General features: G+C 37.0%; 1 protein-coding gene across 2 annotated transcripts in view; it reads right to left on the minus strand.

Annotated features, from left to right (window-relative positions):
- LOC141431293 (T-box transcription factor TBX1-like) overlaps positions 1-11,950 on the minus strand; it is a 40,266-nt gene extending 28,316 nt beyond the window's left edge. For both annotated transcript variants that reach the window (XM_074092412.1, XM_074092411.1), the window contains exon 1: positions 11,783-11,950. In XM_074092412.1, the coding sequence (XP_073948513.1) occupies positions 11,783-11,831 (49 nt within the window). In that variant the 5' untranslated portion in view covers positions 11,832-11,950. The remainder of the gene's footprint in view (positions 1-11,782) is intronic.
- Positions 11,951-12,217: the final 267 nt, after the last annotated feature.

Below are 12,217 nucleotides of genomic sequence, written 5' to 3' on the forward strand. Positions count from 1 at the left end.
GTGTGTCGGTGTGTCTGTCTGTGGCACCGTAGCTCTTAAACGGGTGGACCAATTTGAATGCAGTTTTTTAATTGAAAGCAGGTTTTCTAGCGATGGTTCTTAGACATGTTTTATCAAAATCTGTTCAGCCGTTTTTAAGATATTAAACTTTGAAGTGACAAAGTCGAGGGTTTTCCAACTTTTACTTGGTTAGGTTACATAACTTGTAAGCTATACTTAGGCACGTAATCAATGTAGGTGGGTATAGTCTATTTTGCCGACGATAAAAAAAAACAGGTATTTTTCATTCATTGGAAATGCCGCCCGCTAAATATTCTAACAGGTAAAAACAATTGTTTTAAATAATTATCAACTGTATAAAACAGACCGTATGAACAGCGTGTACACCCAGCCACACACTCAAAGCCCATTCCAGAACGCAACGGCACTGAGGGCCGCCACGTCCGCGCGTGCAACGGGCCGCACATTTGTCAAGGATTCAATGCCTATATACCACAAAACTCAGTCCGCGCGCGGTGACAAGCGGCGTACCTACGAGTAATGCAATAATTAATGGACAGTCGCTATTCAGAGACGTTATCATATTAATATTACTTATCAACCCTCGGCGAATAGACTTTAGGGCTCATAAGACATAGTCTGGCTGCCTCATCCAGAAACACAATCACAAACAAAATGTCACCGATTTAATTAACAGGTTTTGTCACAAAAAAACTTAGGCATACTTAAAATGTCTCTAGATACATTACAGATTTTTTAATAAAAATAAATAAATACCTATACAAGCCGGTCTTACTTCCGTAGAGCTACTTCAAAGCTCTAATCCGCTTATTACAAACGTTCAAAATTAAAATAAGAGCAACAAACAAAAGACGACCACCACCGTTTATTTGGACGGCGCAGCGGCGCGCCGCCGATCCGTTACTCACAGAAGACGTTTATCTCAATCCCATATTGAATTATATTTACGCAACGTATTGATACGTTTTAAAAACAATCATTTTTCAAATTAGAACGTTTTTGGCTCAATGAAAACAATCAATGTTAGTCTAGTCTAGGCGGATTTTATGCTGGCTGGATGGGCTTGTCAAAACATTTGGCGGGAAAGAGGAAATTGCGTTTGCGGAATTTGTAGTAAGAACTTGTTAATTAATCTCAGTTACGCACTTCAAATCGATCTGTTATTTTCTGCTTATGTGTAAATGTTTTTGCTTAGTAGTTACATAGATAATGTAAGATAAGGTATCGGAAGGGTTTCATACAGAAATATCGATTTAGATATGCCGAAGGGCTATTTAATCGTTTTAACCATCAATATGTTAGTAGGTAAATTGTTGGCCTTTATTTCGGGCCGTATGAAAGTGGTGTTTTGAATATTTATCAAAACTTTAATAATAATTATAATAATAATTTATTCATCAGACATAACAATACTATCGCAATCTAATTTGCTATGTACGCAATCTTACAATGCACCTTCTAATGTAAAATTACTAATGTCTGCATCGAAGAAACCGTTTTTAATGGAATTAAAATATTTTTATCAATATATATGGCTTTTAATTTGTTTTGTAGTTTGTATTTTGAACATGAAACTACCGTGAGACTCACTCATATTAAATAATAACATGTCGCGCTACAATATCATTTAAGTTTGTAATTGTAATTGTCCGGAATTACTAAAATCATGTCTCTCCCAGAGTCTCAAACTATGTCCATGACTATTTTTTTTTAATCAAAAATGAGTACCTACCAAGTAATTTAAGCTTGAATTGAAACGGTAACTAACAAATTACATTTGCATTATAATAAGATTAAGATTCACTCTAGGCGCAATTTCTAGATTTGATGGATGGGACAGCTTATTCAACGAGTATCATATCATATCTTTAAGCTGTCAGATTTCAAAAATAAAGCGTCAGCCACACTCTGTTGTTTTGTGAAGGCTGAGCTAAACGCTTCCGAAAATAATAAGTTCCCAGTAAATCATCGAGACAGTACCGCCCGCCCACGGGCAGCCTGTTTGTTTGCTTTACTAAGCGTGTAATACCCGCTTTTTATGTTTCATATTTTCAAACACTTAAAATAGATGCGTAAGGCGTGAGAATTGTTAATGGAATGTCAAAGGTACTTGAACAATTTGTAGATTTGACGCGAGAATTGGACTTAATTTTGAGTCAAGTTTACAAAAGGTCTGGATGTGCTTGGCTACACTTTCATATTCAAAGTCAGAAAGATTTACTTTAAGTCAATTTCAGGGCCATCTCTACATACAGTCAAAAATCTTAATGCGTACCGGGATGAAACCATTTAACAATAAATTTTACGATCATATCTTTGCCAGATGTAGGTACGAAACGTCAACATGACATTTGCAGTGAAAAGGTTTCAACCATATACAAAATATCTAAACTGTTCCACGACAAACTGACGACATTACACGGCGTAAATCCCTGAATACTTATATGTAGATTCTAGACTAAAGTAGTGCGTTAAACCTACAAAGTAAAAGTGCGCTTATCGCTTATCATCTGTGGTTTCGTATGCCACGGTTTGAGAGGACCTTTTCCAATCCCTGCACCATAGTAAACAAATAAAGAAACTCGCGCGATACTTTGAAACCTGCTAATCGCTGTCATTGTCTGAACATTCTCGCATTGGTCTCATCTGTAGTTGCATTCCGAACAGCCGCGTTCCACATTCAAACAGAAATGCCGTACGAATCGTTCCCTTCAGCCACCTATGTTCAGCTTGTTTCGACAGCGTGCCGTCGCTCGCGCGCCTCGACTCGATGACTGACTGATCGCTCTAATCGACTCCGGCTCCAACGAACAAATCTTTTTTTCTACACTCTATTTTTGAACGTTTCAAGATTGCATAGTTTTTGCGTTTTCAAAAAAGTTTTACAGTAATGAATAATGGCCACAAAATGTGTTGATAAGATAGCGCGTGTAAATGTGACGAAGTCTGCAATATGTTAGGTTTTTTTTTCTAAATTTAAATGTCTTTGGGAATGGGTTCCGGGCTGGCAAAGGGATGATTCGTTCTAACACATGTTGGAAAAGTATTGTCATTTTAACAGACTTTTTTTATTTGCCATGTTCTTAGTTAGTAAGCTATCTTCAAGTCTTGCAAGTCAGAGGAACCCATTTCTTGCTGTCAGATTATCTTGAAATTGGCACTTCCATTACATGGGATGCCAATGCAAGTAAAATCAACAAATCCAGTCAGCAAAAAGTCTACATTAAAAATGAAATCGGTGAAGACTTGTTTATTAATGAATTAAGTTTAAAAGTGTTAAGTTCATTAAACTTGTTAACTAATATAATAATACCTATATAAAGTTTAACAAGAAACAAAACTTGTTTTACAACTAACGACATAACACAAGCAGTTAAAATAATAATAGTAAATCGCACTATCTATGGTGCATCACATCTGTTTGCAAATGATCCTTTTTTATACCTGTCTAAAGTTCTAGAGATATCGGAATACAATAATTACCATAGGTATATCTAACATGCAAAATAGTTTGCAAGACCACACATGAATGTTGAGCGCGGGTGGCATCACCATGATTCAGCACTATTTGAAAAACCCGCCCTGTCACATTACAATTTAAATAAAAAGTAGGCAATTAAGGGCCGTTTCTTGATCGTCAAAAAGAGTGCGAGAAGAGGAAGTGAGTGAGGAAGTCATGTGTGTCATAAACACTGTAGGTACTGTCTTAGAAGAAACAAATTAACTTTTATGATTGGTGAACTATAAAAAAATTACTTTGCTCACCCGTGACCTTACTTTACCTTCAGTAAGATTATCAGAAAAGAATAAACTCCCTTTTTCTTTTGTCAATTAATCAAATACCGGGTGTGGCCTGTAATTTGAGCAAATAATTAAAATATAGATCATACTCGTCAAATTGAACAACATTAGTTCAGCGACTTTTAAAAAATATTGGTTTTTAAATTTTTATTACACTTTATTCGAAAAAGCAATGTAAAGCAAAATGCTTGATGTTTGCAGCGTGATAGGCGACGTCAGTTGTGTTCTAGGATGGCGTACATTGATATACGTATGAAAAAAGGAGAATTCAACAAAGACTCCATTATTTTTAAAAGTCGCTGAACTAATGTTATTCAGATTGAGGAGGACGATCTATTTTTTTATTTGTTTGCTCCTATTACAGGCCACACCCGGTATTATAGCCAGTTAACATCCAGTTAAAGTCCCGAGTGGTGACACTCCCTTCATCACTTTACAACACGGCGTGACGTCATGGACCCCAATACTGAACTATGACGCTTCATCTTTGTTTTTTTTTTGACAAAAGAAAAAAATGCGTGTCCAATTTTTTCTAATAACATAACTGACGGACTAAACTAAATAGGATATCTTTTCCCCTGGAAACTATCCGTATTAGTTTATTAGCAAAGTTATAATTGTCACGTTTTCAATCAATCACTTTAAGTGACAGTTACCTTATATTTTATTCGTTACTAATTCCTCTCTAATGTGTTTACATCAATTAAACACTGTCTTTTGTTACTAAATGCTGGCAGCTTTACAAATTGCTTTGAATTCTGTCACTCAGTGGAGTAAAAAAGATATTTCGCGCGTCTAGAATAAGGAACAAATTTTAACAAAATCTGCAGTTCATTTGAAACTTTACTACCTTAGTTTATGGTTCAATTTGAATTAGATCGGAATGGAGATTTACTCGTACTTATTTTGTTCTAAGCTAAAAAGATTTAGCTTAGTGTTCCGTATCCTTATAAGACTAACTAAAAGGAGCCCTTATAGTTTTCTCTATGTCCGTACATCCATCCACGGCATAACTTAGAGCCCGTCAGTGCCAGCTAAAGCTGTAATTTTTATGGACATAAAAATCACGCAGACAAAGTAGTAAATAAAATTTAGAAAAAGACTAAAATAAAAAAATAAAAACTAATACAAAAAAGCAACTGTAGGTATCCCCCTCTCCCCCTCCAGAACTTAAACCATTGGCATAAAAAATCTGAGAAAAATCGTCATGTTAGTTAGTATACGTAGTGCCACGAGAGTTGAAGTGAATGATTAAACACAGCTACAACATGTATTTACAGGATTTACCATTTACTTATTCATTTTATTCATTCTCCTTTTGTGCAATCATTTCTTTTTGTAGCTGTGTGTGTAATCATTCACTTCAACTCTCGTAGCGCTATCTATACGAGTAGGTATACGAATATAATGAATTTAATAGGAATTCCATCACAGCTTATTTAGTAGATTTTACAAGTTAACGAGTAATGATGATGATGATGATGATGATGATGATGATGTGATCCTGTTATCCCTCACTAGGGACATAGGGCTCGTAGAAGAGTTTTCCATTTGGCTCGATCTTGCGCGGCTTCTTCCAGCTCTTCCCAGCCGAGACCAATGAGGGCTACCGCGTAAGGTCTCCGAAATGACAAATCTCATAGTTTTTTGTGAGCTACGCGGGTATATTTATACTTAATTAGAATATTTTTGTGAATACTTTACATTACCTGAAATTAATTATGGCAATTATGCGTTACGGGGCAATGAATGTCTGTGTTTTGAGACAGTTTTGTCTTTCGGAAACTTTTGTCCTCCCTTTTTTCCGAACAAAACGGGACAACGCAACACTGTGGTTGCTCGATATTTTTAAGGTACGGTTTTAAGGTGTATTAAATATGATTTTATTCTAAACTTTGTTTTCACGCCCGTAATAACAGACTTTGAAAGCCACACTTAAAACCTCACGCAACAGTGGCGCCATCTAGAAAGACAAAAAACGATAGCCCTCATTGAGCCAGCCTCCTTCTCAACTGATCGCCTCCACGTGGTCCGAGGACGTCCTGGCCGTCTTCTGCCAGTAGATTGCCAACGGAGACCCTGCTTGGGCATGTGATCATTCGACCCTCGAAGCGTGTGTCCAATCCAACGAGTAATAATAAATAATAATAATAGTCAATCAAAACTCAATATTGGATATTTGCCGCATACGGAACCCTACACTGCACGTGGCTCGACACTCACTTGGCCTGCCTTTTAGTGGAATATTTGACTGCAAGTTTGTTTGTCAAGTGCCAGGGCGACTTGGCGACGAGCACCCTTTACATCGTAGTTTATTTGTCAGATTGACAAAAAGAGAGATTTTCGATTAGATTGTGTGCAGCCTGTAACGGTTTTTATTTAGTAATCAATCAGGTCTGTTTTAAAAAATATTTTTAAAAGTTTTGCAACAATTCTATGTTAGGCTTTTTTGTAACTACATAAATAGTACAATTATGGTTATAGAATTTGGATCGCATACCAAATGTAACAAATCGATTTTGTAACAAATCTCTGATACAAATTCCTTATGATGGTAGTCAATTACTATTAACAATTAATAGATAGGTAGTTCGATTGGTAATTAATTGGCCTTATAATTCACGGTTTTCAATCGATAAGTACCGTAAATTTTGAAATAAAAATAATAACTGAGGAACAAAATATGACAACGAAATCAATTTATGTAGGTATGGTACTTTATGTGTGGTCTTCAAGTAATAAATTAACTAGAAAGCTCTTAGCCTTTATGAGCAGTAAACTTCTTTCTCGAGTAGTTTACAATCTCTTTTGCGTTTTGCCGATTTTTAGAAAGTCATAAAATGTGCATAAAATTCATGCTTCTAAGAACTAACCCCACTTGTTGTATGTTAAAATTAATTTATCATGGGAAAGTGCGTAGACGACTGCATAATCGGACCGAACGTTCCTGACTTATGATCGTGAGTTGAACTGTTTATTATTGTAATTTAATAAAGTTTATCTTGCGATTCTTACCGAGCAATATAAAATTAATACTTTTATTTATCCCGTAACATGATCCTAGTATCAACATTCGCCAGCAAATATTACAAAACGCAATAAAGGTCGCAAAACACTTCAAAATCTCAAGTGAAACTGTCGAAGTAACAAAAAGCCAGGTCTCACAACATGTCACGGAGATTGATGGCCGCCGGGGTGGCCGCGTTTTTACGCTCATTAGCCGGAGAAAAAAATGCCCACTCACAATTACGCATGATCTTTCATAGTATTTATACCTAAGTTTGTTCTTGCGTCTGGCCACGCCTGAGTACTTAGTTTCTATAATTTAAAAAGTTTGATTTTTATATGTTATAACATGATAACAAACTTTTAAGATTGTGGAATTTACAGATTGGTTTAGGTTAGGTTGAGTTTATTTTATAACAATGAAATGCATTATATCAAATGACCATTATGTATTTCGTCCATTACTCTTTTTAAATTTTATATACATATTTTGATACTTACCCCATAGCAACTCGATTCCCACCGGATTCAGTTTTGAATTCAACCGTCAATACTCGACATAATTAATATCGTACATAAAATATGTATTTATTCTAACAGACTTTGTTTTGACCTTTTAAAAGACGGCCTTTTGGAAAATAATTTAGAAGAGTTTACTTAATAACGTACCTATTTAGTAATAGCTGTAGAAATCTAGTTTTTGCATAAGGTTCCGTTTTCACCTGAGATGCGCGAGAGTGTGTCGCGAGGAACGTGTTTTTCGTGAACCAATAGAAACGCTTCTTTTACCTAGCCTTGCTCCGCTCAGCTGTTTCCACTAGAGATGTACTGTGCGAGACTAGGAAATAAAGTGTTTTTATTGGTTCAGGAAAAACACATCCCTTGCAACACATCCTCGCATCTCTCAAAAACCGGGCAAGAGCGTGTCGGATACGCCCGAAATAGGGTTCCGTGGCCATTACGAAAAAATTAAGTAATATTTTTCTAAGGATTTCGTATTTTATGCGGAATCTTCCATAGTTTAGGTAAATTTTATACCTTAGGCTGCTATTTACTCTTAAACTACTAATAATTCTCAAACAAACTTAAGCATTATAGTTTTCCTTGAAAGTTTGATACACTTACTAACATTTTGATTTTTTTCAAATTTTTCCACCCACCGGTTTAGATTTTAGAGGGGGGGGGACGCTCGATTTTAATGAAAATTTGCACTTTCAAGTTGAATATTTCGCAAACAAATCACTGAATCGAAAAATCGTCTCAGCGAACCCCTAATGGTTTTAAAATACCTATCCAACAATACCCCACAGTATAGGGTTGGATGAGGTAAAAATCACCTCCACTTTACGTCTATGGGAGGTACCCTAAAAAAAAATTTATTTTTTATTTTTTATTGTACCATTTGGTCGGCATAGTTTACATATATATCCGTGCAAAATTACAGCTTTCTAGCATTGATAGTCCATGAGCAAAGCCGCGTACGGATGGACAGACAGACAGACAGACATGGCGAAACTGTAAGGGTTCCGTTTTTGCCATTTTGGATCCGGAACCCTAAAAACGCAGTCTTGATTGCCTACGGCCCAGCATCCTTTATATCAGGACATGTAACAGTAAAGTCCCGGCCTATCCTTTTAAGGAGAAGTCGGTGTTGTGGGAACGACAGCGCTGCGTCGCCCGTCCGTCGACGCGGGCGCAGCGCGATGACAGATATATGAATGAAACGCGGGAGCTGTTGTTTTTAGACTATTGCTATAGGATAAAAACAAACAAATAATTTAAAAACGAGGACAGTCTTTAACTCGAGCGCGAATGGCCTTTTGCGTGGCGGACGCGCTGAATTACAGCACTTAGGTCACTGAGAGATGAAAAATTACAAATGGAATTAATCTAACATTTAAACGCTTGACCATTAGACCGCTTGTAGAAGTCCGTTGTTTTCACCGGACAACAGACCGTTTTTTGCGGTGTTGTATGGCTTCGTCGCCGGACAAGTGTCCGGTGCATGTACACACATTCATTGTAAGCCACACAACACCGCAAGTCCGGCAAAAAAACGGTCCGTTATCCGGTGAAAACAACGGACGTCTACGAGTACAAGCGGCCTTAAGGATCCAGTCACCATTAAAGGCCCAGGTTAATGTCCTATGAAATACTTAATACTAATTAGTCCGTCATTTAGTTTTATTTTTACCCACGTAACTACCCACAATTGTCAATAGTTTCGAGCTTCATCTACTTTGCTACATTTAGGGGCTGTTTCACCACCCATTGATTTTAACTGACGGATAAATGTGATGCCGTCTCCGTCTATTCGAACAAAACAAACAGAAACGGCATGAAATTTATCCATCAAATAAATTTTTCAATGAATGGTGAAACAGGGGGTTAGAATCGGTTTCACCACACATTGATAAGTCTCGAGTAGTCAGCAACGACGTCACTTATATCTGTCACATAAAATGTAAGCGGTGACACAGGCCCTTTTAAATAGCATAGAAACCTGTGAAAGTTAAGTTCTATGTTACCTAACTTGGTAAATCCTAGTGTAGGAACTTTATAATGTTTGTACAAATCATACGTTATTAATAATATAAGCCAGTTGCCTACGAGCTGGTTCCCACTTGACGGATGTCGGATTTTAATCGGATGTTCCAGTGGCAAAACATTTTATATGAAGCTATTCACACTTGCCCGACACGATTTTCTGTAGAAATGACTGACATCCGACATGAAACGGATCCGACACCCGACAATTGGGAACGGGCTCTAATGCACTAGGTTTTTTTAATGAAATAAAAACTTTAAGTATGTTGAAATAGGTACCTACTTAGTTTCCAAAATAACAAAAGTATTCTCGGATTGATCTGAAGCACCGTCTGTAATAATAACCTGCCCAACTTAGGGAAGTTGAAAGTTCCAACTTTGTCATTTCAAAGTTTAGTACGTACATCAAAAACGGCTGAATCGATTTCAATAAAACCTAGTTAACTACCGCACGGAAACTAACTTTCATGTAAAAAACCTTATCGAAAGTGGTCAATCCGTTTGAGAGCTACGATGCCACACAGACGCAAAAGCAGACAGACATTGGCGTCAAACTAATAGGCACCCCTCTTTTTGCGTTGGGGGTTATAAAACTCATCCGCTACAAAAAGTTAGGTATCAAAAAAGCCCTGCTGTTGTAAGTATGGACGATAGAGCACATGCACGGTAAACATTAAGACTATGGTTCAAATCCCAAGAAGCACACTCGAAAAACTATGTCGCTTTTTAAAATCTTGGGGTTCTTACCAAAGATATTAAAGTGATAGATATATTACTAGCGTGCTGATAATTGATCTTTAAAAAGATGACAAAACATTGAGAATGAATTCGAAGAAAAGAACAACCGTTTTACCTACCTCTCATGATGGGACCAAAAACGACAAAGCGTGTATGGGATAGATATACATAATGAAATTGAACTCAATTGAATTTGTGATTTACATATGGGGACATTACAGGAACCTAATGCAATAGTAGATTGTACAACAAGAGCATAAAACGAGCCATTTTACCCAAGACGTTCATGTAGCCACCCGAGCCGGTGCGGAGAGGGTGGATATACACGTCGAGGGGGAAATGGGTTTAATGCTCGAGTTTTACACTCTGTTTTTCTTTGCGTCTGCTTTTCACTTAGATTGCGAGGAAATGAAATAGAAAGAAAGAAAGAAAGAAAGAAAGAAAACACATTTATTCACAACACAAGACACAACAATAGTATTAAGTACAAATAGACAACACGTAGGAAAGTATGTGTCATTGCGGTTGTGAATAGGACACTGGCTCAGCATAATGCTGAAGCGTTAATAATAAACATCCCAGCGCTGATTATCAGCCAGCACCGTTGGTGACCCTCGGACCGCTACAAAGATATACTACAAATTAAAAATTATTAAAAAATATATGTAGAAACTTTTTTGTTTGTAACTGTTGACACCTGATTACCTTGGCCTTAGACGAAGATTTTATTTTATGCACTAGAGCATAAAAAGTCATTTTATGTCGCCCACATACAGAATAAACACGAACTTTACGAGCATGAGAAGTGAAAAAATATTTATAATATGGTCTTATTCATTTTCACAATCTTTCCTCATACAAAGTACAGATAGAAGGTAAATTACAATTTTAACAACTAATTTAACTTCAGATTAACCAAGCAAGTAAAAAAAATCTATAAATTATATTGCATCTTATCCTTTTCCATTCGGGACAAAAAGCCAAAGATGATAAAAATTAGACATATTTTAAACTTACCGCTGGCTTAGTTCTCACGAAAGTTATAATCATTTTAATTTAACATAATGTAATTTAACAATTTAAATTCATTTCACGCCATTATTTTTGCGAGCTTTGGCCAGTTTAGCTCTTTCAGCCTCTACGGCGTAGAGGGCGAGAACGTCGTAGCGGTCGCGTAGCCAACAAATTTACAAATTTAACACAAATTGCACCTCTACGAAAAAACTAGGTACGCTAATATTTCACATTTTTTCCACTTACTGGTAATTTAAGGACACTTTTAATTTAATCAACTGAAAGAGAAAACTGAAAGAAAAACTTAACACTTACACTTAGGTACAAAAAATCACGTTATAGAATTATTTACAAATGTACTACAGCAGATATTTAACAAACTGGCGTTTACATGATCGCAGTTTACTATTATAGGTACCTTATACTTTTCATATCCATACAATATTCTTAATTCATGGCTAATCTTCAAGATAAGGGCTAAAATAAGCCCTTCATAAAACACATCAGTTCAACATACATTCTGGTACGGGTACCTAGAAGCTCTGCCTTTGTCAAAGCACCCGCCGCTTTAATATACCTATGGTTTGGGTAGTAAGTACCTACTAGTACATGCAGTTTAGGACTAAGTATCAATAAAGAAGCACTATGCACTGACCGTCTAGCTGGCGTTGCTGCCACTCACCCCGCCATTCCTGTCCCTCCATCTCAACATTCGACCGATTATTTTTTCAACGCGACACAATAAATCAGTTTTCTGCACGTTAATCAGACGAGCGGCGCAGGCGGCGGCGCGCGCGAGGTGACCGCTTCTGTCGTCGGCGCGCGCGCCGCCGCCCCGCCACGCCCACCGCCCACTCCCGCGCACCGACACCAGCTTTATTTATGAACCCGATTTATGTACTGTTCCAGTTACCTGCGCTAAGCTCCAGGTTGTTTTGGGATGGTTTACGAGGTGATCTATAATGCAACGGTGTTTTGGGGAACTTGTTTCGTTTCAGCATGGCTGTGTAGAGTCAGTTAGACTTACAGGAACGAAATGCAAAATTACAAAATACAAAAAAATGCTGCAAAATGAAACTTACAAATATTA

This window comes from Choristoneura fumiferana, chromosome 9 (assembly GCF_025370935.1).
Source record: "Choristoneura fumiferana chromosome 9, NRCan_CFum_1, whole genome shotgun sequence".
NCBI lineage: Eukaryota > Metazoa > Arthropoda > Insecta > Lepidoptera > Tortricidae > Choristoneura > Choristoneura fumiferana.